The 26,291-nt window shown below is 39.3% G+C and overlaps 1 protein-coding gene across 1 annotated transcript in view; it reads right to left on the bottom strand.

The window, feature by feature from the left end:
* The window catches only part of arid5b (AT-rich interaction domain 5B), an 85,656-nt gene that overhangs the window by 52,240 nt on the left and 7,125 nt on the right, over nt 1–26,291 (bottom strand). Inside the window, exon 3 of the mRNA XM_034681832.1 lies at nt 21,889–22,123. Within this exon, the coding sequence (XP_034537723.1) occupies nt 21,889–22,123 (235 nt within the window). The remainder of the gene's footprint in view (nt 1–21,888; nt 22,124–26,291) is intronic.

The following is a 26,291-nucleotide window of genomic DNA, read 5'->3' as shown; positions in this document are numbered from 1 at the left end:
TGAATGAGCCCTATAGGAAGTACATACCATGACTCTTTTAGATGGTATTTTAGATGGACCAGATATTGATGCAAGACCTATTCTACAAAATAAAACATCTATTTTGTCTGTTTATTATGTTTGACTTCTTTAAAATAGGCCTAAACTGTACCGCTAAACCTCTAAATATGATCATTTTGGAAGCTGAAATAAAAGAGTTCATTCATTTCTGCTGAAAATGATTCACATGGTTGCTCAGAAAAATAGCTGCTGATTCACTAACCAGTTTAACTGACTAATTGTTTCAGCAATCACATCACATTGTGCAGACTCTAGCTCTCAGTAGCGTGTTGTTTGAAACTGGAGTGCTAATATTTTCCTAGCTTACAAAGCCGACTACACGGTTCAACAGTTGATGAAGCAGAGTCAGGCAGTTTGAAACAGGATTTTTACATGAATTATTCACTGTGCTGTCTGCTTTTACAAAGCCCTCGGACATGACATTCATGGGAATTTCTGCTGCTGAGTTAATATTTCAAGGATGGCTAACTAGCAAAGCTTTTCACCTTGCCTTCCTAAAGACAAACAGAAGGTTTAAAGAGGTCCATTTAAAAATGTATTCTCTGCATTCTTTTATGTTTTTATCAAGCTGGAGGCTGATAGCATCGTGAAACTGCTGCAGAAACAGGGTAGGAAGGACACCATTCACAGCATATTTACAGCAGCTGCATTCCTAACAATCAGCGTAATTAGTTCCACTGTACTCCACTGTGACGACCCCTTCAAAAGAAATTATTAAACCCATTCAACCAGCACACACACACACATATGTAGACACAGAGAAAGACAGCCTATGTGGAGTAAAGCCCCACAAAGCTTACAGATGTATATACTCACATATATATGCACATAGATATCACACTGCACACCCACACATACTCATTAAAGATTGCTGTAGTTGTCGTTTGCAATTACAGCTCAGTAGTAGAGCAGGCTTTGTTTCCAAATGTCAGGATTTTATTGTAAGTGGTCACCGTCAGACCTGCTCTTTCTCCTGAGGACCCTCACAACATTTCACTTGATTAGATTCAATTTGGAGAGAGAGCCTCAGGGCATTAATAACTGTACAAAGGCGTTGCAGTCAGGGTATGCATGTTGATGTGTGTGTTGGTGCGTGTAATGTACATTGAGTCTATGTACACTTTAAAAAAAAAACCTTTTGTTCTTTCAGTGCGACCTTTCAAAATAAAGGACGTCCTTATCTTTATATAAGCTTCCTAATTGGCTGAGGCTGTGGCTGTATCACTTGAAAGCTGGAAGACAGCGTGAGAACATTATGCAGTTTGTTTGTCTCTCTCTCTCTCTCTCTCTCTCTCTCTCTCTCTCTCTCTCTCTCTCTCTCTCTCTCTTTCTCTCTTTTTCTGGATCTCTTTTCTGTTTTCTCTCTCTGTCTGTAAGTCCTCTCCTGGTGGCAGTATAGCGTGTTGATCAAACAGCTGCGGTGCGGGAGATTATTTTCAGAACATGCTGTAAAGCTCCTGACCTCATAAACTACAATAGTGTCAGGGTCATAACTGCTCTGCAGGACAGCTGATGTTACAACCACTCAGCCAGGGCAGAGCTCAATAAATTGTAATATAAAACAATAAAAAGTAAACGAATAAAGTTAGGTAGGTACAAAATGTAGTGCTGTACAGCTGATGCTTTGTACAGAAAATGTACACTTTAAAAGCCACACCGTTAATGCCACACTTCACATCAAGTTTAAGTACATCTCAGTCTGTGGGGAAAGTTGTATAATGTCTTATGCGGCTCTCAAGGAGCTTTCCAAAGTCTGAAAATACCCTGTCGATGTCATCGTGATGTCATCAGGGTTGGGTTGCATGCTACAAATCTATAACAGAAAACATGTGTTACAAACTCAAAGGCATGGAGTATAAAAGACATGGGGAATTACGTGCCGAGAGAGCCCTAATGAAAGATGTACTATTGTGTTGCATCTTGGGAATTGTAGGTTGCAGTGCTTGGATAAAAAGTCTGATATTTGCTTCAAGTTTGACCGCATTTCTGGAATCTTTCTGTATTACTGTAACAAATGAGGAAATATGAATAGGTACAGTTGTATAAAGTAACCAGAGCATAACAATATATAAAAAAAAGGTTCAGCAGACAAACAATGTGTTCCTGAAACAGGTGGGTTTTCAACTGTAGTTTAAAAGTGTTCACACATATCTGACAGTATACTGTATAATAAGTGGTGCAAAGTTTTGGATCAATAAAAAGATATGCTTGTTCACTGTAGTTGGACAGAGAGCGAGGACCTGCATCAGTTTTGTTATGGCTTCTTTTTACTGCTGGTGCTCATAACTTTTATGATTATAGTTGTTGTTGGAGTAGTAGCATAGAAGCTCTGTAACAAAAGATGACACATTACAAGCTGTGCCAGAGGTATGAAACTGTATACACTTCCTGTCTCCTAAACAGGCGTAGTGCCCTCCATCTTAAACCAATAAAACACTTAATACTGAACAGATTTAAAATCTGCACCCAGTGCTGCCACCTGTTTTTATTTGCTGACTTCATATCTGATATCATTCAAATCCCAAGCACTTACAGAACCCTAGCGGAATAATAAAAACATCTGGTATAATTAAGAGAAGAAACAGTTTCTATAATTTTCAAGTTATTATTTCTGCTTTCATGTGTGAAGTCCTCATCATTCTGTCTATCTGAATAAAACACAATATCAGCTACACAGGTCACACATCTGCACTAAGTGAATAAACTCAGGACCTTGTGCTTGCATCCTAAAACAGCAGAGTGTTCATGAAACCCCCGTAACAAAGGTACAAGAAATGAATAAGAATGCTGTTTCCTTTCTGATGGGATATTGGCTGTTTCTGAAATCACAGTCTCAAGACGATATAATGAGCTCATTGGCACATTAAAGATTCCTACTCACCACTCATCATGAAATGAAAACATGTGACTCAGAGTTGGCCATGCAAAAACTAAAAGATAAAACAACTCCTTAAAAATTAGCTCTATGATAATCTGATGATTTATTGAAAGAAGCAACACCAGCGCTGATATTAATGTACGTCTGGTCTTATTTAGGAGTCTGGCAGCAGAACTTTGTTCCAGTTGTAGACACTTCAAGGCTGATTGACTAACTCGAGTACAGAGTACATTACAATAATGTAACCAGGATTTGACAAAGGCATGGATGAGTTCAGCTGTCTTGAGATGACAGGATGAGCCTGATCTTGCTAACTCTCCAGAGATTAAAGAAGCATGACTGAGCCAGTTTTGTAATATGCAAACTGAAATGCAAACAGGAATCACAATTTTTACATTTTTCAGAAGCAGGCTTCGCATGACCACAGGAGGAGTGTGGAAATTAATGAAACTGCTTGTGCAACGTGGTCGGTACTGAAGATTAAAATGTATGCTTCAATTTAAGGCTTGAGCCATCCTCCCCCTGATTTCAGGAGGACAATTATATAAAACGGACAGTCTGTTGAAGTCATTTGTGGTTAGGAATACCTTTAAAATTACATCAGTCTCATAGTTTTACACAACAAAGCTCTCTTTCTTTAAACATGGAAATACACTATACTGTTTCGGGTCTTGTTTAGACCAAAGAAACTGTACAGTGAATCAATAGTGAGTGTTGCTGCTTTAGCTCTGTAAGATTGTTCTTTGTTATGAATCATGACCCAGGGGACAAGACAGATGCCACATAAATGAAAGGGAGCTGAACACAAAGGAAGCTACAGTATATCTGTTTAATTTTCTGAAGACAAAGGCATACAAACATCTGTCACTCAGGAGCAGCAGTATTATCCTTCCAGCACCTCTTTTAATAAAAATTTCGACACGTAGAGATCGAGAGAAAAGCACAGAACAAACAGGGAATAAAAGGAGAAGTTACAGAGCTCAGCTTTTGTTTTTAGACTTATTGATTCTTAAGAAGTGATGTGGCTTACAAGTAGACACTATTATCTTTTCACAACAGTATGAAAATCTACTCACAAAGACCTTCAATTTGCTAATAATACATTCTGTAATACATCACAGAGATTACCATAAATTCCCCCTTTGATGCTGTGTTTAAGGAGGAGGGGAAATTTGAGAGTCGTCTGTTGAACAGAAACTTTTAACGAGAACATGATGAAATTCATATCATCCTTATTGCAACATCTGTATCTGCTTCCTGTCTGTCTTCCTCATAAAACCACGCATGAATGAGATGCTTTTAGCAGCTCACTTCTTTTCTCAGACACCTTGGACCCTGAATTTCCCTTGAACACATCACTACAATATAAATCTAACACACACACACACATCAATAACAGCAGGTTTGGGATTTTTGTCAGTGTTTTTTGCTACATTGGCAGAAATAGTAAATATATACTACAGAGGTTTAAGAACTAGTCCATTAGTCATATTGCAGAAAATGAACTGTCAAATATTTGAGGAGGGTTTTACTGAGCAAAAATTTCACTTATGAATCCATGTTCTCAGCTTTTTATTCATGTATATGTGCTCTGTGTCCCTGTCATTACTGTGATAAGTGATAAGAGAAAAAAATAAACTTAAGGAGTCAAAAGAAAGGCAACAAAGACAAAAGCAAACCTTGTTTGTTGCTGTCAATAGTATTCAAAGCAAACTTAAATAAAATTAACAGAAGTCTTTTGTTTTGTTAACTCTCATAATGATTTTTCATTGATATATATGGTCTTGGTCTTGACTCGGACTCGATCCCTAAATGTTTTGGTCTTGTCTTGGTCTCAGTGCATTCTGGTCTTGGACATGTCTTGGTCTCGGTTAATGTGGCCTTGACTACAACACTACCACGAGCTTTAAGAATCTGAAATAATGCAGTACTACGCGAGGCTATGCTGAAAGGGGCACTCCTGCAGTCCAGAGTTGACTGGTAAAGTCATTAACTCCATGAGCTGTCATGAGACCCTCTACACAGTAAAACTCAGATCTCAACCTACTCCAGCATAGTAAAGCAGCATGTTGTGATATATGAGGACAATATTTGGTTAATAAACATGACAGAAGTATATCTAACAATGCAGGATGGATTTAGTATTTGTGGGGGAAATATTTCAGTGAGCCGACTCGACTTTGAGGAAAAACATTCAATGAAAAAAAGGGATTAGAGGAGACTTCACTGTAATACGACCTATATGAGTAGAAATAAATACGATGGGAACAAGCTCTAAAACTGAATTAAAGCAGAAATAATTAAAGAATATTTTGTGTAATGGAACTGAAAGAAAAATGTCTGCTTCACTTCCATAACCAGCATGATAAATTACTTGTCGTAATCAAAATCTCAGAAATGCTGCATACAACATGAAAGTCATTAGTTGTGGTTGAAGCAGCTGCTCCGCTGGATGAATAGCTATTGCAGTGTTGGATGAAACATCATTGATATCATTGTATTTCAAACCAGAAAAAAAGAAAAAAGGCTGATCTACTGCTGCATGTGGCAGATTTGCTGCTTTTATTGGAGAATTTCGAAGCCTGCTTTTGCAAGTTGAGGATAAAACTAGTCGTAATAAGAGGGCTGCTGACAGTTAAAAGCGGATCTGCGCCGGCTAATTAAAACCCAAATCTGACTCATGTATGTTGTGTCATTTAAACTCACCCAAGCTTAAAATATTCCAAACTGCCCACAAGCTCTGACAAGATCTTTCAGGGCAAGTGTGCTCATTTCTGCTGTCACATAGGAGCAGCAAAAAACTGAAAACCATAACTCTCATGCTCCCTGTCACCCGCTGTAGTCCTTAAATCACTCACTCGCCTCAAATTTGCTGTTGTCAACATTTCCACATTATCTGCCCAGCCGAGGAATTTTACTGGATCCCCCTGCTGCTTTTGTGGGCTTGGCGAGAAATGGCAAGGCATGTAAGCCAAAGCCAATAATGTCACTTTCATATCTAGTGTTTATTTTTGCTGCTTTTCAACACCAAAACAAGTCTAAAAGCTTTAAAAAATTGGCCAAAGTAATAATAGTGGTGAGGACAAGAGAAAGACAGAAGAAAAAAAAAGAGCAAGTTCTTGTTTGGTATTCTGATCCATCCTGAAGGCTCTCGGCTCCGTGCTCTGTATTGATCTCCAAGGCTGCCCTGTTTCCATTTAGCCTCTTCTCATAATATATAACACATCTCTGATTCATCCGCCTTCTCCTTCTCTCTGTCTCTGTCTCTCTCTCTCTCTCTCTCTCTCACTTCTCAATGAGGGGACATGACACTGAGAGGGGGCCACATAAGCAGCAGCAGGCGCCCGATCTGGCTATTGGTTTCATGTTATTGAAACCCGACCAAATAAAGAGGGAACGGCATCTGTCAATGACACCAAATGGAAATGAAGTGAAGGGGAGGGAAAAAGGAGGGGGAAGGTGGGCGTCACAATTTCTCTCGCAACGACGTTTGGTTTTCTATTAAAAAAAAAAAGAATTACATAAAACAATGGAATCATTTCATTTGCATGATTCATCGCTGTCCAATCTGTGAGTGACTACACTATCATAATCAAACAAAATGTGCCAGAACATTCTGCTAATTACAAGCGAGTCAGTACTGTAAACAAAATCATGTTAATTATGTGGAGGATGCAGCATCAATCAATCACTGTATTGGAGTAAAACAAATCAGAGCCATCACCCACGGTATCATCAGCTTGTTTTGTTTAAAGTAAGTCCAATTTTAACAATATTTTACATGTTTTCTGGATCTACAAAGAAACTGTTGAATCTGCTGCTGTCCATCAACAACATTACATCAGACAGAGACACTGATTCGCCTTTCTCCTGCTCATAAACATGAACTGCAATCTAATCCTCATACTCAATCTTACACATCATTCAGAGCTTTCTAAAGGGACTCTTTTCCTAAATATCATCATTTCATCCTTTTCAGATCACATGGAGATTTTAAGTAAGACTAATGTTACAATATACTGTCAGTTTCCCACTTGGGATCAATAGAGTCCTCCTATCAAGAAGCCCTTTTCTCCCATATGTAGTATAGCTGAATCCATGAAGTCTCTTGAAAGATAGAGTTGATGCTTTAGCTGCATAATTAACACTTTATAGAAACTTTTCATTGGTCATGACTTTAGTGTGTGATGTGCAGTTCAATCTGAACACAACTGCTTAAACTTATGATCCGATCATCAACTCAGCAATGCACTTCCCCAAGGCTTGTTTCAATTTATTGTCCACTACTTTCCTGTTGTAGTTTACGCTCCTATCTTTTCATTTCCAAACAGGTGTCAAAAGCAGTTCTTTGCAAAAAAAATCTGAATAAAATGACACCATACACTGCCTGCTTGCATAAATTACAACAATAGACTCATTCAAACAAGTTGCTGGTGAACCAAGATAAGAATTTAGCAGCAAAGAGGCAGGTAGATTTTTGGGGGTGGAGACCAAAGCAGAGTTACGAGAATAGTTATTATTAGAACAACATGTACCACATGACCAAAACCATACATTGAATGAATGTTATGTTGCTTTGTGTCTGTTTTAGTAGTATCTTAACATATTTGAGACATGAAGTTAGAAACTTCAGAAAAGGACAGATTTAAAATGATCAATTCAAACAAAATAACTTTTAACAATAGTAACACTACTTCTGCTCATTGTGGTCACAATAATTTCTAATAAGTCCCTGGGGTAAAATAAATACATTGATACACTGTCTTTTCTGTCCATATGTGGTATGCTCTAAAAATTCATCTTATCCAACAACATCTTTATAAACAGCTGCGTGAGGCATGGTTGGGTTGAATCAGGTTTTTATTTGATTAAGAGAGTAACATTTTAAGTGGCCAGCCTGAGAGCAACTAACTACAGTGCAATTTACGACCAACAAAAGAGCCAGAGGCAGGTTTGTCCAAAGAGTGGGTGACCAGCAGGGTCAGGGACTATTTGGCACAAACAGAGCTTACAATAGAGGGCAGAGAGATTTTCTTTAGGCTGCAGGATTGGTTTCAAAAGTTGAAGCTCCTGTAAGTTGTTTGTTGTCTATTTTGATGCCCTGTGTTGACAAAGAAGTGCATCTAACGTCTACAATGATTTTGTCCTTTACATATGTAAGCAGTGTTTTCTGAAGAAAAAGGTCACCCTGCTTTCTTTTAACTGTCAAACATATCGCTCAGTGTTAACCTTTGCAGTGGAAAGTATCAACAAAAGGCTGTTACAGCAGCGACTTTAACTTACTTCATGCAACACCAACCCAGAGACAGCATTAAAAATTACCATTAAACATTATCCATCTTGTCGCTGATGGTCATGTTTGCTTTTGTAGACCTTATAGAGGTATCAATATCATTCTCAGCCTGTTTCATAAGCAGCTATAAAAGCCCTCACAGGAGCTTTAATATGGTTGTAATTCCATTGAGAATTCAAGCTGATCAAATCTGATCCAATCCCTGATAGACTAACTTAGTGCCTGATATTAGAAGATTCAGTTATCAGGTACAAGAGCTTGAGTACGACTTTAAGCGTTATCTGGCTTTTACACTCAGAGGGCATGTCTGTGCGCTAATTTTTCTTAGATAACCATATCCCACAAAAGGCCACTAACACCCAGAGGAAATGTTCTATTGAAACAGAGGGCAGAGAGAGAGAGTAACACAAGGAGCGACAGATAGAGAGAGAGAGAGGAGTGGAGAGTAGGAGAGAGCCCTCAATGCATGCTGGCTCCTGTTCTTAATTATAGTAAAGCACTAAAGTGCCTCATTCATTTAGCTGGGTGGGGCATCGGCCTGTGACAAAGAAAAAAAAAGAAACATTTATATAATTTTCACCTCAATTTATTCAAGTGTGCGCAAGGATTGAGGACACACAGCTATTCATACTAAAACAAGCACACTTAAGAAGTGCACACATACACACACACACACTCACATAAACACAGAAAATTCAACTTCCCTCAGCTTAATTCCATCCCAGATGTTCTTGTGGTTGACAAAGAGAAAGAAGGGGGTGAAAAATGGCCACAGCCTATTTTCTAAAACACACACCCATATTAAATGTTTTCAGTTTAACAGAGAGAAGAAGAGGAGAAGAGAGAAGAAACAACACGAGCACTTTCCTCCGCTTGATTTATGTGATTCTATTACATTAAACATTCTTTCCCCTGAGCAGGCTCAGCTCCCTAGCAACCATCGCTCGCAGCCCTAATGTGTCTGGCACGCGGCCAGGGAAAGCTGCCTGCCTTATTGATTGCCAGATTGAAAAGTTTGCTTTTAATAGGTCCTGTAATACATGAAGGAATTATTCAGGGAGCGTCCTTGTCAAAAACCCAATTGGTTCTTTGACTATCAAAAAACAACGGGGCCTCGCAACAAATGAGCTATCAGAAAAAGCTCCAAAGGGCCCCCTTTTTTTGTTCCCACAGATGAAATTACACGATGCTTTAGCCTCATCAGAGTCATGCGGAAGAAAAAGAAGTTGAAGCGGTGATTACTGCGAGGTTAGAGGCCGCGTTGTCGCTTCAGATGAGGAAGACAAGTCTGTGCCGTGTTGATCCCCTTTGTGTCGTGATGGATTGGTCCTAAACACTGCTCGCTGTCTGGTCCCCGCCGCATCCCGACTAATGAAAGACTACTGCTGGGTTTTTGGGGGTCAATCCACTTATGGCGCGGGTCAATTCTCAGAGTAAAAACAAGCTGCTCTGCAAGAACAACGAAATGTGCAAATACCACAGGGAGCAAATTTAATCAACTATCCTGGGTTGTAGAAAAGCAGCTGCCTTTTGACGAGACACAAACAAGAGCAACACTCGTCTCAGTGTCTGTTTCCTTCTCCTCAAACACGCCTAAAAGCTCTTACACCCAGGTGATGATACCCTATCTGCTATGACGGCCGCTCTCGTTTGTCACGCAGCTCTGTCCAACTCCAACTCAATCCAGCAGCTGTGATCAGAGATCTCGGAGAGGTTGTCACCAACGCAGACAGAGAGGGATACATAGAGGGTTTTCTTCACAGAACCTCACATTTCCTCTTCCTGCAGAGTGAAATGGATGTCATGTTTGGCTTTAAATGTATCTTTAATGGGACAGCAAGTTCCCATTTGAGGGAGTTCTGCAGGAAGGTTAGAGTAAAGGAGGAGGAAAGGGAGAGAGGGGGGAAAAAACATCTTATCAGGAGATTGGGAATTGGGTCAGGCGAGGAATTACATGCCATTCTAGATCAAAGTTGCCGTGCGTATTTCCTCAAAGAAGGGCCCCCTCATTATCAATGCAGACTTACTGTATTTCTCAGGGCGTATACGTGTAAAAGGAAACATGATTTAATATGTTTGGAGTGAAAGAATGGAGCAAGGAGGGGGAAAATAATACTAGAGGCTATTTAGGACAGGCATGTTTCCCAATGGTAAAATCTGTAATGAGAAATAGAGGGAGGGGTGGGATAGTTGGAGATATTTGAGGGGGGGCTGTCATTCAGCATGGCTCCATTGTGAATTCCTGTCATTATATAAGAAGTGCTCTCTCTCTCTCTCTCTCTCTCTCTCTCTCTATCTCTCTCTCTCTCTCTCTCTCTCTATCTCTCCTCTCTCTCTCTCTCTCTCTCTCTCTCTCTCTCTCTCTCTATCATCAGATCAGTACGGAGGAGGGAGGCTTTAAATAACAGCCCGTTGAGCTAAGCCAACTGGAAACCCTTTTCAATAATTACATCCCGCACAATACTCCATTTACATTGCATTTATTTAGCTGGAGGACTCGACAATGTGGCAAAGAAAAGAGTGACATTAGCGGCGGATGATAACAACTAGAGCGGTGCGCTCCCCTAGGGGGAGACGTTTTAGTCTGTGGATTAGAGGGAGACTTTACAGATAGCAATATGTCATTAAAAACCAGTGCCATCTGTTCACATTTCTTGTTTATGTGCTGTCTGTGGTATCAAGCATATTGAATGTACAAAAAGAAAGTCCCGGAAATGCAAACCAGGGGGATTTTCTTTTGCATATTCTGGTGTTTGCAATTAGCTGTGATTATACTTTTTAAAGAAGAGCCACAAAAAAAGCAACTATTGTTTTCTCTCCACAAGCTCTAATGATGTGCGTTTGAAGTTCCTGCACAAACTGTTTTCAGTAGACTGCTGTGTTATTCATGTGACAAACACAGAATCTGTCTGAAAACAAGCAGGTAATTTCAGATAAACTGCTCCCAGCTTGTCTTTAAACCTCAAGTTCACAGAACACCATCTCTGATGTGGCAAACGTACGCTTTACCCACAGAGCTGTAATCACCTCAACGCAGCACATACATACACTGTTTGCAGCTGCATGTCTCACATTGCACACGAGAGATAAGAACTTCAGTGGAGAATATCTAGAAGGCCTGATAACAAGTTTAAGTCCACTCAGGCCTGACAAACTTCTTATTTTTCTCTCTGTAATATGTCTGTGTTGTTTTTTTAACAACCACTCACACTAAGTCCAACATGAGCTGAAAATGACAGAGTGCATTTTTGGGGTTTATTTTGTGAAACCAATCTCTGGACTGTTATTTATTTTGTATACAGAGTAATAACACAGTAAGAAGAGACATGAAATGACAACAATATGACTCATAGAACTTATTTGGATAAGTCTTTTGTTGTCCTAAAAGTCATAGTGATGACTGGCAGTGTGTGTGTGCGTATGTGTGTGTGTGTATCATAGGCTATAATTGGATGGAAAAACAGGATCCTCATGAAAGCCATATACAGAAATAACGGGTTGGTTTGCTGAATAATGGTCTATTGAATCTGTTCATTCTGACATTCAATAAAGTCAAGCTGCATCTTCCCAGAACATAGTGATTCTGTGACTTGTTAACTTGTGATATTATCTTTTGGCACGTCAAACAAAACAACAGCTTTCCCTGAGTTATGGCTGAAGGGCAAAATCAGGGGAAAAAAATAAGACTGGCTGAATGCCTCTCATTTTGCCAAGTGCTCCTCAGGCCAGTACATAACAAGGAAATGGACTGACAGGTTGAGAAAGAGGACAGAGAGGCATCAATGATCTATTGTTTGCAGCCGAGGCGCTCCTTTCCAACTCCTCTGGCAGTCAGTATATCAAAGAAAGCAAAATATATTACACCATCTGTGCAGAGATGTTTTGAAAATACAAATTACGTCATTTGTGTTTTGTTTGGCTTAATAAAAGCATTAAGAACAGTTATGTATCCGAGCAAGTATGTGTGAGCATGCAGCACACGCACACACACACATATACACACATACTCAGCTCCCACCAAAGGTCTGGAATCTATCAAAGCCTGTATTGCAATTACCTTTCAATGCTGGTAAAATGCATTACCTCTTTGCTGTGAAATGAACACTATGTTATTCCTGCAAGGCTAGAAGTCTATCTTCCACACCGTGACCTACAGTATATACACCCAGCAGCCAGGCTCAGGGACCCTCATGTTTCAGTTCTGCTTTACAGATTATGGCAGATATTAAGTGGAAGTTGTTGGGAAACTGATCTGCAATCAGCGGCGAGAGATTTTTTTTACCTAAGCACAGGTCTAACTAGAAGAAGTGTTTATCTAACACAGTAGGGCGAAGTCAATGTGGTGAATCATTGTTCATACATGGAAGAATACAAGTTCACATAATGAATGAACACAGATAAGTCTTATTAAATTATGATGACAGTAAACCTGTTAATCAGCTTGGACAGTATAGAGCGCAACAACAGAAAATATAATTAAATCCTTTGTTTAATGTATCCTCATTATCTGGATTTTATATGTCCAAGTTAATGTAGTAGTCTGACTCCTGTTCATGTAGCTTTATCTACCACAGTCTCATGTTCATATTCAAGTGTCACTTAAGTCAAAGTGTTATTAGCAAAATGTACTTAAAGTACCACAATTAAAACTACTCATGGACCTACTCAGTAATCAAAAATGGCTCTTATAAGTATACTCTTATATTACTGGGTTATTATCACTGCTGCATTCATGTATAAGTAGTGGTATAAGTAGGTGCTCGAAGTGGAGCTAATTTTAAATTGCTTCTGTACTGTTGTTGGGTAGTTTTATCTTATTTGATTAACTTATTATCATGTTAAAAAGCTCCTGTTAGGAGTTTTCAGCTGATTAAGAAACATACTGAAATGAACAATGATGCCTCTTTGTGAGCTATATAGGCAAGACCATCAGTGAGCAGGATGATGATTTCTTTACAGTAAAGCACATTTACGTGATGTGAAAATAAATAAAGTAGTGATTGTGTTGGTCCAACTAAAACTGGACTTTTAAGATACATTAAAACATGTTTGTCTGATTGAAATCACACTGAGTCGAATTTCTCAAAATCAGACAAACATAGCCAGATAATGTGGTTTGGAATCAATTTTAACAGGACAACTAGGAGAAGATCTTACAGACCCTTAAGCTGAGAGGGGGAACATTACCACTTACCATAGTGGAAGCGGATATACTTTTATCAATAAATCTGATCTTGCCATGTGCTTGTATACTGGGAAAAGGACAGTAGTACAATTAAACTGACAAATCGAGCTATAACTGTAGCTCAACTTAACTGTGCATGTAGTCGTTCTGAGTTATTTTTAATGCTTGTAACCACTGCCACAGGGTAGGCGTTAGTGAAGTCAGTTTAAGCACTCTATCAAAACAGCCTTTGTTTACATTTCCTACTGCAAACATTTACAGTGATTGTTGACAGAAAGCACTAAGAGATTTTGTTTGTCCCAAAATCCTATTCACAAACATACAGGAAAAGATCAGCAAAGATAAAGGAGGACCCACTTTGTCCACAGGGGGCATCAAAAACACTCAGAACCTAAAGTTCCTTACACTAGTCAAAAACAAACTCAAACTGAAAAACTAAGAAGTATGAATCCGCAGGAAAAGCTTAAACAAAGTTCAACTACCTCATTCCAGAAACATGCAGTGTCCCTTTGTGTGTTTTTGTTTGTTGAACTTAAAGTCCTTTTGATAAACAGGCCGCCCAGAAGAGGACAGCTTTAAATGCATTCATAAAGCAGATGGACTGGCATGCTCATGAAATATGCAGAGTTATTATTTGTACAATCTGTTTGTGTGCAGAGCGCCTACTGAGCAGCAAAGAATCATCCATATCTATCTGTTTTTCTACAGTTTCCTGTCTAAAGGCAAACACAACATAACAGGGAGACATGTAGAAAAAGCAGTCATCTGCTAAAACATTAATGTTGCTGTAATACTGGAAATGAGCATCATTTTGACAGAGATGGATATAGAAATCTGTCCAGAAAGCCTGCCGGTTGGGTAACACATAAGTGTGAGTCAGAGTGTAACTGGAACTGGCAGGCAATTTGTTTAAGAAGAGAGAGCAAAATGTTCCTCAATCAACACAATCTCAGATAAAAACCTCCTGATCCGTGTGCTTTTAAGGCTTTTTATAACAAAGAACAATATTACGAAATTACTCTATCAGGAAATTTGTCTCTGAGGCAGATTAGCTGATGTATTAAAACAGAACCTCGCTCACATTTTCTGCCTGTTTAAGATGCCTGGCAGAGGTCCCATCAATAGCATCTATGTTGTTCCAGACCTGAATAATGGAGAGAAGAGAGACACAACTGTTGTAATGGAGAAACAGAGACTCTCCATTTCCTCCGAGGCCGTTCTCATTGTTTAACCATCCACCAGCGCTCGCTCAAGTCGGAAAACACATTATGTGACATACCCGAAATAAAATAACACAAATTATTAATGAATATAGCCATCCAAAGAAGCTGAATTTGATTATGGTGGGAGTCATAACAGGATATGGCTCGGGTGTTGGGTGGTCTCTCTCTCTCTCTTTCTTTCACAGTGTCTCTTTCTCCCATTCAAATTCGAGGCATGCTCAAACATCTAATAGATTTTTCCACCCCGGCACACAATTTACTGCTTACAGATTTAGAATTCTCTGGCTTCCGGCCAGTCAGAAGTGAATTAATGATATGAGCACATCAGTGAGGAAAAACAGCTTGTGATTCTCTCTCCTACAGGTCTGAGCATAATGAAGAAGATACTGCCATAAAGCCACCCCCTCCTAACACCAGCAAAAAGGGAAAAAAAAAAAAAAAACCAAGAAGGAGAGAAAGAGAGGAGGGGGGTGAGAGAGGCACATAATCAATACAAACACTCCATTAAATTACTTCAAAAGGGATTTTTCGACAGTTTGTTGAATTAGTTCTGCGCAAAAAAAGCAGAAGGGGAAGCAAATATGTTTGAGGGGCGGAAAGCAAACGAGTGCAAACGATACAATCTGCCACATATTCTGAATGGATGAGTACAGTGTTGGTGTGTCTTACAAGGAAGAATTCCTTCTCTGTCAGAGTCACAACATGCCATTACTCTTCTTTTTATCTTTTCCAAGAAACCGCTTACTCCCTTCCCACGTTGCAGTCGAAACATAAAACATTTTCATGTGTGATAGCGAGTCAAAGTCCCAAATATTGTTCTGTATTGTCACCAAGGCAAATCAAGCATGAGAAGACAGCATCTGTCTGTTTCCTTATCACCGGCTCCTACCCGTATAAACATTCTGTGACGCTCACAACAGCCTCTGAAAAGGGACAGAATCTACCCTCTACATCAAATTGAAATGTTCCGACTGAAATATTGTCGGGATATCAACATCGGGTATATGTGCCGAGCCTGGCATACAGATCAGATGTTGCATCAGAGAGAAAAAACACAGTGGTTCTTTTTCCCCCCAAGCGGGCAAGGCTGTAAAGAATTTTGAAATGCAGCGATATCACTCTGTGTCTCGCCGGCCTGCTGCACCATCCAGCTCAATCAATGTTCGTTTAGCTCTGATCACATAAAGGGATGTTCAGATGCATCCCAATTCCACACTGCACATTAATCTAACCAAGAAAGTTCTTGGTATAAAGTGAAAGATTCAAATATACTCAAAGAAAAAAAAAAATCTGAGTTTTGACTTTACAAAAGCCTCATTTCTGAGTTTGCAATGCAATGCACTAAGGAAATTGAGGAGCTGCTCAGGGCTGAAAAATGTTTTAATTATAACGCAATTTTGTGGCTCAGTTGGTAGAGAAGGTCACCCATTTATAGTGGGGTTGGTGGTTTGATCCCTTACTTCTCTTGTCCACATGCTAATGAGTCCTTGGGCAAAACAACACCCAACCCCCACCACCACAACCAAAATGATCCTGATGTATGTATATGGAAATAAATCTGGAAAATGCACCTCATAAATGATTGCAATTTAACCTAAAATATACAACATTCTCTGTGATAAAGGTCAGCTGAAATGGATTGCGGGGGAAAAGCCATAATGTCATTTTTCCATTCTTGTAACTCACTGCAAAGAGACTTTTAATTCATATCTATCATGTCAAATTGCGCTCTCGACATTGATGAAGATACTGCATGAAAAACATCCATCAAAGCAAACTAGATTCCTCTTACAGCAAGAGACGCATGGTAAAAAGGTCTCTCTTTGAATTATAATGGCAACAGACCTTCAGTGTCACTGTACCATAAAAACGCTTAAATTTCTTATCTCTAATTAATCCAGCCCACCAAATGTTTAAATGTGTTGTGTGTCTATCAGCAGAATTACGAACATGCAGCAGTGCAGGTTCGGTTGAATAGCTTTGATATTTACAAGTGACAGCAAAAATCCTAATTGTATTCTATTTATCTAAGTTCTCACAAGGTGCTACAGAATGAAAAGCCATATAAGTAGTCTAATGGAGGGTCAACTTCTTTTGAAATTCACTTTTTTTTTTGTCCGCCTGCATGCTTACACATTCCAGTCTGGATGTTTTCTCTGAGAGCACTGATCCTCGCCCTGCTGATGGATGAAGCAACTACAAATGATACTATATGTGAAGGCAGGAGACAGGAACACCGTCTATGTTTCTCTGAATGTAGGAGTCACAAGCTCTGACCTTGTGTAATCCTCTGCAGCATCTAACCTCAGAATCTGCTCACTGGTTGCACAACTGAAGGCTTAACTTAAAGAAAGACAAGAAAAAAAAGCTATTTAGCTATTTAGTGAGCAAGAGCAATCTTTTGTATTTTTTATATATATAGTTTTTTTTTATTATTATTTCCCTTCAACAGCTCTATGTTTCTCAGAGCACCAGCCAACAAACTGTATCAGCAGATACAGCTCTCCAACCCTCGGCCTCCTACTATACGACCAGAAACCAATTTCAGCAGGCAGCAATGAAAAAAAAAATCAGGCCAGTTCTCTGGGGAGAGATAGAGGGGCAGAATGTAAACTTCCCTGGCAAGCTATCCCCAGTGGATTGAACTGTAAAAAGAAGCTCTAATGCTCACTTCAATACAAGATAAACCGAGAGGACGGTTTGCATTACCTGATTAAGTGAACTGCATTACAGATTATGTAATGACTGCAAACTGTAATACATCTGTCTTTAAGCACAAGCAGAATAATGTTTAGGCTCTTCTTGGCTTAGTGTTCTGCACATGGGAAACTGCAGCTCAATGTGTTCATTTATCATGCACAGTATTTGGTCTGAATCAGTGTCCTTTGTGTTATATTTGGATCAAAAAAGGTGCATCTCTAAAAAAATTCATGTATTTAAAGAAAATATTCAACACTGCAACTGGTAGCTAGGTCAGGAGGTTGATACGATACTCATGTGTGTAAGAAATAAAAAGCTAGCTCAAGTAGCATTTTGGTTTAGCATAGTGCAATTACTGGAAACAGGTTTTTTTATGGTTCACTTTTGCTTAACCCTCCTGTTATGTTGGTTTCTCTGGAACAGCAACAATGTTCCTGGGTCAATTTGACCCGGGGCATATTCAATTATCCAAAAGTGTCAGAACGCCAAAAAATCCCAATACACTTTTTTTTTAATCTATTTTTTAACTCCATTACTAACTATTTAAATCAAGATTTAGTCCATTGGTGTTCTTTAATTCTCACAGATCATGGTTCAATGAGGATAAGTCACTAATTTTTCATTAAACTTCATGTTAAAACTTTTTTAAATATACATTGGAAAGCCCTAAATATAAATACAATAGTTTGACATGACATAGATTTTTCTTTATTTTGTTTTAAATTTTGAATTTTTTTATGAAGTGATGTTGATAAATTAACACGACATCTTCTGTCACATGCTGCCCAGATTTTTTTTGCTGCATTTAGCTGGTTTGGACGGCATATATTGCTTAAAATAGACATTTAAAAGGGTCAATTTGACCCGCAACATAACAGGAGGGTTAAATAAAGACACATAATTCAGAATTTTTCTTTCTGCAGCTTGAAGAGAAGATTTAAACCACTTTAATGTGTGTAGTTACAAGAAATATGAGGCTTGTTCCAGCCTTGGGTTAGCTTAGCTTGGTACAGAAACATAAATCAGCTATGGCTGTGTGGCAAGCAGATATACTCCAACATTAATAAGAAACTAATTTCCTAGTCGTTTGAATGGGAATTCAAACTCAGAAACCAGTCAAAATACAGCACATAGCTCTTTACAGGATAGACAGGTCTGTTTTTAAAAACATTACCTATTTAAAGGACAGTTTTTCTATCTAGCTCAGACAGATTGAGTAAATTGAAAGCACATTTGTACGAAAAATATGAAGCTATAGCAGCAACAGCTTGAATTATCTCAGCACAGATGCAAAAACAGGGAGAAAAAGCTAGCATGGCTTGCTAAATTCACATCAAGTCCACCATTCTACCACTTTAAAACTACAACATACCAGTTTTGCATATTTTACCTATTATTTTTGGCATAGTCATGCTAGCCAATTACCCACACTGCATTGATAAGCTAACAGGCTTCAGCTGGTAGGCTCATATTTAGTACACAAAACACCAGAGTGGTATCAGTCTCCTCATCTTGCTCAGGGGAAGAACAGACTGATGCCACTTGTTCAACAAATTGTACAAATTAAATCATTTTTCCTTTTAAGTTTCAGAGGTCTGTGAGAAAGTTGCATCATTCTCAAGGTTCTTTCATGCTAGCTCAGGCGCTCTTTTAAAATACTGCCTTTCATAGCCTTGCTAAAGCTGGAATCTGAATTATGATACCAATCATCTCTCTGCCTCGCAGGTTTTAGAGCCACAGCTGTCGATGCTGCAGGACAGCGGCAGTAAAGGTCACTTGTTTCTCTAATTAATTACTTTAATTTGTGTGACAGTCTTTGCTTTCAATTTATGAGCATTTCTGAGGACATTCAGCTTAGTTCACTTACCAAACTGTAAGGCTGAACATAATGTTTATTAAAAACTATACGATTCTCATGCTGCTATTTGAGGCACATTTGTCTGGTAGTATTTTTCATCTGTGCCTGTGAGACACAAATACATTACACTGCACTTAACTCACCTTGGCAGCGTGCCAGGAAAAGTTAAGATACGCACTTGGAAAAAAAGAGAGAGAGAGAGAGAGAGAGAGAACCGTTTCCCTCGATAACAATGGCACACTTTATTGCTCTTTAGCTCACAATGGTTTTCTGTGCAGCTTGTGGTATTGCTGCAGTATCCTGTTATGGGGAACAATCCAATTCCTCTGACATAGCTACAGATCAGAATAACAATCAGAAAAATACATCATTTAAGCCATTCAGCTAGGAGCCTCCTCGGGCTGTTCTGTTCATAAATACAAACCCAAAAAAAGGAATATAGCTATATCATAAAAAAAGAGTCGGTTTAGTCTATGAGCTAACATATTACAGCAAATTACAGACATTCAGATACAGGATGCTTTAAGGCTTCTTTTATATCTGATCTGCTGCTGCTGTGGCATGAATATTTCATTTGGGTAGTCAGCAGCATTGCAGAGGCATATTTCATATTTCTATGCAAACCCTTGCTCAGAGTAACGTGCATTTGCCTTGATGAATAAGTGATCTCTCCCTCTCTCACTCCCAAACTCTCGGCCCCGCTCATATTGTTACACTGTCAACAACAGAAACACGCCAAAGATGTAGTGAGCAAACAAACAAATGGATAAGTGAATGCACACCACTGATTGTTGGTGTGTAGCATGTGTGTATGCGTGTTAAAGTGTGCGTGTGTGTCTCTGGTGGCCTGCCAGAGTCTGAGCCCGTTCTGCTGAGTGGGCAGATTCTCTGGCGGAGTGTCCCATCGGAGTGACAAGTGCATTTAGAAACAGCCTGATGGAGTCATTAACGGCAGCGCTGCTCATTAGCAACACACGCACGAGCACACACACACTCACAAACACACGCACACACACACAGCCCCTTGGTAACAATAGCGTCATCGTCAGGTTATTACACCGACAGCAGATAAATCCATAAAATGTGGACGATACAGCGCATTTATAGAAAGCCATTATATGGAACATAATATCTTTTAAGACGCACGCTGACACATCTGATTATGAAAGAAAGCAATCACACACACACCACCAGCACGATCAAACTATATTGATTCCTGGAATAACAACAAAGCATCCATTATTGATCTTCTTGTCTTTTTTTTTGCGTATGAGATTCAAGCAAAGTCGAGTAATCAAGGGCATCACAGCATTCCTGGAAGACCCAGAACAGTAAAAGAGAACCAGAGTCATCAATAAAGCACGTTTTCTACTGAAAAATGTCTCATGTTTTGAAGCCTGGAGTGGTTTCACTTCCACGTAGGCTTTAAAAATGATACTATAATGCTATAAATCAGGCTTCCAACACCATGACTTGTATGTTTAACCTGACAAGACAAACTGTCATAGTGATGGTATTTTAAGCATGTTTGCAAAGCTACATTATACCACTCTAATCAGCGTTAGGCATTACATCACAGCCATGTGAGAGGCAGGGAGGCAAATAAGTGGGAAATGGCTTCAAAGGGAACATTATGTTCTTTCTGATTATTAGGCTCAAATGCCAGTTTCCTATTTGCATCCGATGACTCATACACACAGACATCCAGCTTTATGTTGGGCCTGATTCATGGGAAATGCTGTAGCGAGACCCCAGGAGCCCGAGAATGCAAGAATCAAACAATCACTGACACTTAATGGCACCGTGAACATGATGAACACACCAGACAGCCATTGAGACACACGCAGCGATGATCCTTAAAGCTCCCGAGATGCACAGCCAATTACAATCTGAACTGAAGGATAAGAAGGTGTCAGAGGTGCTGTGGACTGCAGTTTAATGTGACTCAATTATTTAAAGACATAACCAGCAGAATGATGTTATTGTTTGCAATGCCGCCTTTGTTGTCTGAAAGAAGATCTGTAGTACAGTAAGCCTGTAATGCATTACTGCCATTACCTCTAGCAGGCCTCTATTACAGTGATTCTCCTCTCATTATATCAGGAAGAATTCAAACTACATGCTGATGAATTACTCCAGTCAAGTCAACACTTGTTAAACCAAGCAAAGGACAATAAACATGAGTTGATTTATGGCAGAGGCAGGACCCAAATACAGGAAAATTCAACACAGCAGCTTGGAGAGACTGAAAACTCAGCAGTAACCTTTTAAAATAAAAATGCTTTGAAAATAAACTAGAAGAAATTGGTGTTTTGCTGGCAGTCACCAAGCTTCAACCCTGAACAGAACCAGAGTTAGTGTTTTCATCAGTCTTAATGTTAATCTAGGCTGGCTGCCTCCAGACTCCAGTTTGGGAATAATCACAGACATAAGATTGGTACTGATCTTCTTGAGTAAATATCAGGGGGAAAAGGTGGATAAGAATTGTTTTTCTAAAATATTAAACTATCCTTTTAAAGGCAATACGCATTAAACCAACCTAACAAGCTGATTTTTGGTGGAGGCAGGACCCAAATACAGAAAGATTCAACACAGCAACCCAAACAAACAGGAAGCTCAGCAGTAACCTTTCAGAATAAAGAACTACTTTAAAAACAAACTTAAATAAATTGAATCTCTGCTGGTGCTCACCTAGCAGCGCCCTCTCCCTCTGGACATCCTTGAAGTTGAGTCCGCTGGTCAGGGTGCTCTCTCGATAGCGGTGGAGAGCCTCCCGCCTCCCATTGGTGCCCAGCTCCCGGAGCACAGAGGGTTTGAGAGGCTCGGCCTTCAGACAGTGGGCCCATCCTGAGAAGTCTGGTACAGTCCACTTCACCAAGTCCTCCAGGCGCACAATCACCTTCTCAGACACAGCAATTACCTCGTGCTGAAAGGAAGCAGGGCACAATCCCAATTACAATCAGAAGCAGAGAGAGGGAGTTACATAAATGCAACTGTGCCAAGGTCATGGGTCATTTCCTTTTAACACAGTTTTATCGTCTGTTTGAAATTGTTTTGTGGAACAGACGCACGGAAACATTTCAGAAACAACTTGTTTTCTTGAATGCAAGATTGAAATTGTGAAATTGAAAAGTATCTTCTGTTGTAGATAGCTGCAAAAACGATTTGGGGGATGATAGAAAAAACAATCAAAAAAGGAACAAAAAATGATTCCCGGAAAGCAGTACAATAGAAAACAATACAACTGATCAGAAACACTTTAACTCAACCTATTTCTACCCTCCTTTACAAAACGCTTCACCTATTCAGAGTCATTGCCACATAGCATCTCACTTCATGCAACTTTTGGCTGCTTCCTGGTAGTAATTATTTTTTTTACTTTATGTATTCATTGTTGTTTTTTTAATAGCAAATTCTAAATTGAGACAATTTAATTCAATAGAAAGCAGGTTTGATGGTTCTAATGTTATGTTTTAGCTTTCATCTGAAGTATTCTGTGTATTTCAAGGCTTTATTTTGTAAATATGGAGCACAGTTCAAGATACTTTGCTGTCTTTGAATACTTCAGAGTAGATCAACCTATGGATTTAATGCAACACCCTCCTCAGCATAGCTCCTTTAAGTTTCAAATGAATATTGAGGGGTAAAAAGTAGCTCATATTTCCCTCTGACAGCAGGTGTATGACGCATGAAGCACGCCTAGTCCATTAAATGTGTACTTCACTACAGTAATGGAAGTCATCTGTTGAGTATAGTGTGTGGCCTTACAAAGTGGACATGATGAAGGTCAAAGGTCAGGTTAAATAACAGGATTATAATAAGGACAAAGATCAGACTCGGATTCAGAGCCAGTGGGGGAAAGGGGACAAACAACACAGCGTCCTTATTTATCCGCTAAATTGGTATGTGCGTCAAGCAGCATTACGGCTGTGGATGCACATTAATGTAAGTAAATTACTGCAGCATGAATATGGATGATGTGGATGATTGCTGAATTGAATTTATGCCAGCAGTTAAATCAATGTCAATGAGGACGTTGGATGTTTTGGACTTTTTTGATTAGCATGTAGTTAGAGAAGTTCAGTTCTTGGTACCCACCATGAACGCAGAGATTTGATGCTTTTTAAAGCACAAGTTAAAACGTATGGGAGAGTGGAAGAAATGTCAGGAGAAAGCTGCGGTCTCCTTGACACACAATAAAAGGCTGTCAGGAAACTATAAATGTAAATCTATAGCAGTGATGTGCATAGCTGGATAAAGCAGTGCTGGTTCTGTGTACAGCAGCTTTATTTAATAAGATATGCTCTCTCCAGAAAGTACTTCAACTTTTTTTTTTTCTCTAAAGGTTGATTCAACCTTTTTAAATAACTCTCATACTTGAAAAACAACAAGTCCAGTGTAGAGGGAAGGAAGCAGAGATGCTTAAATGTGTTTCCATTTGAAGGGCTAATGGCTGAAGTGTGTTACCAACAGAGTGGAGTGGCATGCTGGAAGATGGCTATTACAGAAACAGCAAATCTGGAGGACAGATGTGTACTAGCAGAAATGCAGACGCTGAGTAAAGCTCTGGTGTTTACCTTCCTATATAGCAGGCATCTGTCCCTCAAAGAGCCTGTATAGTACTGACATTAAAACAACATTTATTTGCCCTGTATTGACATTTTTATGCACAGCATGTATGAATGTTGAGAGGGTGGACGCAGTAAAAGCTACACCTGTACGATCTAATAAAATCCAAAAGAACAACTGTGCAGTAAATCCTTCCTTTGAGAGGCTTAACATGCCAAGTTTTTATGCAGCATTTTTCATGTTTAAATGGAGTATTTCAAAGACTTCCTGTTATTTTGTTTCCATTTTTCCCAAAACAAACACACGATTTCTCTGCGTTTCAGATTCTCTGAGAGTGCTCTGTCTACACAATTACCCGTATTCAGTTCTCACATCATCTGCAACTACAGGCATATCAAATCCCAACCAGTTGGAGACAGTATTTCCTTATAAAGGAAAAGCCTGCGAGGGATAGCTTGATATAGCTGTGCCTCCCTCACTAAGTAGAAACATCAAACATGGGTTTTCGGTCTTCTTATAATGAGCTGTCTTCAGCTGTCAAGTGGTGGCGGGTGGTTGTAACCGGCTTTCCATGCAATGAAAAACTGACTGCTGTTCGTGCCTTCAGAAAAAGCAGGCCATTTGAATAATGTAAAACAACAGTAAATAGCATTCAGCCTGCAGCTAAAACCACATTGTACTCTTTCTCTGCAGATTTAGCTACTGTACTTTGATACGAATTACTGACAGCACAAAGAGAAACCTAACTGTGAAGTATTTCCATTCAAAACTGAAATAATGTACCGAATGTTCTCCTGCTGGGCTATGAGTCAAACAGAAAAACTTCAAGTAATCCAATAGCACACCAGAGCCTTCACACGCAGCAACAGTGAGCTTTAAAAACACACAGCCTTTCCCTCTATATCAATCAGCTGGATGACACAGTGCCTTGTGTGAGTGTCAACAGATCCTGTTTGGGGACTTGTTCGGCTCGAGAGCGAAACACAACAGGTGAGAGCAATTCAGCAGCTGTCAACACAGTTCAGAATATAATCAGTCTATGAATGCAGCACAAACAGGCTACATCCATTAGCTTTGCTGTATATGGATCTCTCAAACAGCAGCTGAAGTCCAGGGGCTGCTGTATGATGCAGCATATATGGTCAGGAAGCTGAGTACATGCTGTGGTTTGCTTCAGTCATGGTGTGTGATTGTGTAATGTTTAGGCGAGTACTGTAGATTTACGAAAAGTGCAGTGTTTCCATGAGAACAAGTCTGTTGTTGAGAAATGAGAACAGTGTTGCTTCAGCCTGGTTTGCCGCTCTAAAATAAAAAACAGAAGGCCTGCCACCAATGATTGTACGGTTATGAAAACAGTCTGTTGGTTCAGTTCATCTTTTTTGGCTCTGGAGTCTAAAAGAGGAAAAAGGAGCTTCTTATAGTCCAATTTTCTAGTATTTTACAAACCAAACACTGAACCAAGATATTCAGGGAGTGATTGAGGAATGAAAACCGCACTGTCAGCCTAGTTTGCCTCTGTCAAATAAAAACACAAGTTTCTATCAATGATGATCAAGACAAAATAAGTACAGCAACCAATGCTTGTCATCTAAAGACTGATTTGACATTTTACATCTATATAGACACAATAAAAACTCCAATATTCACCTGGTGCTCTCCTTTAATGTATCACTATCATATCTGTTTTGAAAGTGTTGTATCTGGTTATGAAACAAACTGAAATTGAAATGAATGTACCTTCATAACCTACAAAGGCAAACAAGACCATCAGCATAAAGTTATTCTTAATGTATAAAAACACTGCTGAGGTGTTGGGTCAGAAGAAGTGATTAACTGCTTCCACAGCAACAATCATCTATGAGTAATGCATTTAACAAGAAAAGCTTCAAGAAAGCAGGAGCAGATTAGTCTTCTTCTGTTCAAAAACACTACCCAACACATCACGTGTACAAGACAATATAAGCCAAGAGATAAGAGTTACCCTCACAGAGGGGGGAAATGAACAATAAAAGTTCCTCAGAGTAGCTTTGAGCATGTTCAATGGTTTTGAATATACTACTTTGGGTTAATGTTCTACTTTGTAGGGGTACAGTAATTCATCAACGTTGGTGTCAAAATGTATTCTTGACATACTTAATTGATGATACTTAATAATATCATTGGGTGTTTTCATGTTGATCACAGACATAATATCATTTTCCAGAGTTGAACTTCTGAGGAGTGAGACATTTTGCAGCCTTACTGTCTCTGCTGATACTGGTGCTTGCGAAAGCAAACCTTGCTTATCATTGAAACATGTCAGTAATGCACAAGCGTCTGAGAGGAAGGCAAGTTAGATGGCTGTCTTTAAAAAAAAAACAAAGTGTTATTTAGCTGAACGGTCCATTGTGTATGAGAGCCACTGTTTAGTCCCTCACCTTAAAATCTTTCCCCCATAACACTTCATTCCTCCTCTCATACCTCTGAACAATGGAGCAAACTCTTACCATGTACTTTAGTAACCATGCTACACATGAAAACAAAAT

Source organism: Notolabrus celidotus, chromosome 4, assembly GCF_009762535.1.
Source record: "Notolabrus celidotus isolate fNotCel1 chromosome 4, fNotCel1.pri, whole genome shotgun sequence".
Taxonomy (NCBI): Eukaryota; Metazoa; Chordata; class Actinopteri; order Labriformes; family Labridae; genus Notolabrus; species Notolabrus celidotus.
This window is presented reverse-complemented; position numbering and strand designations above follow the sequence as displayed.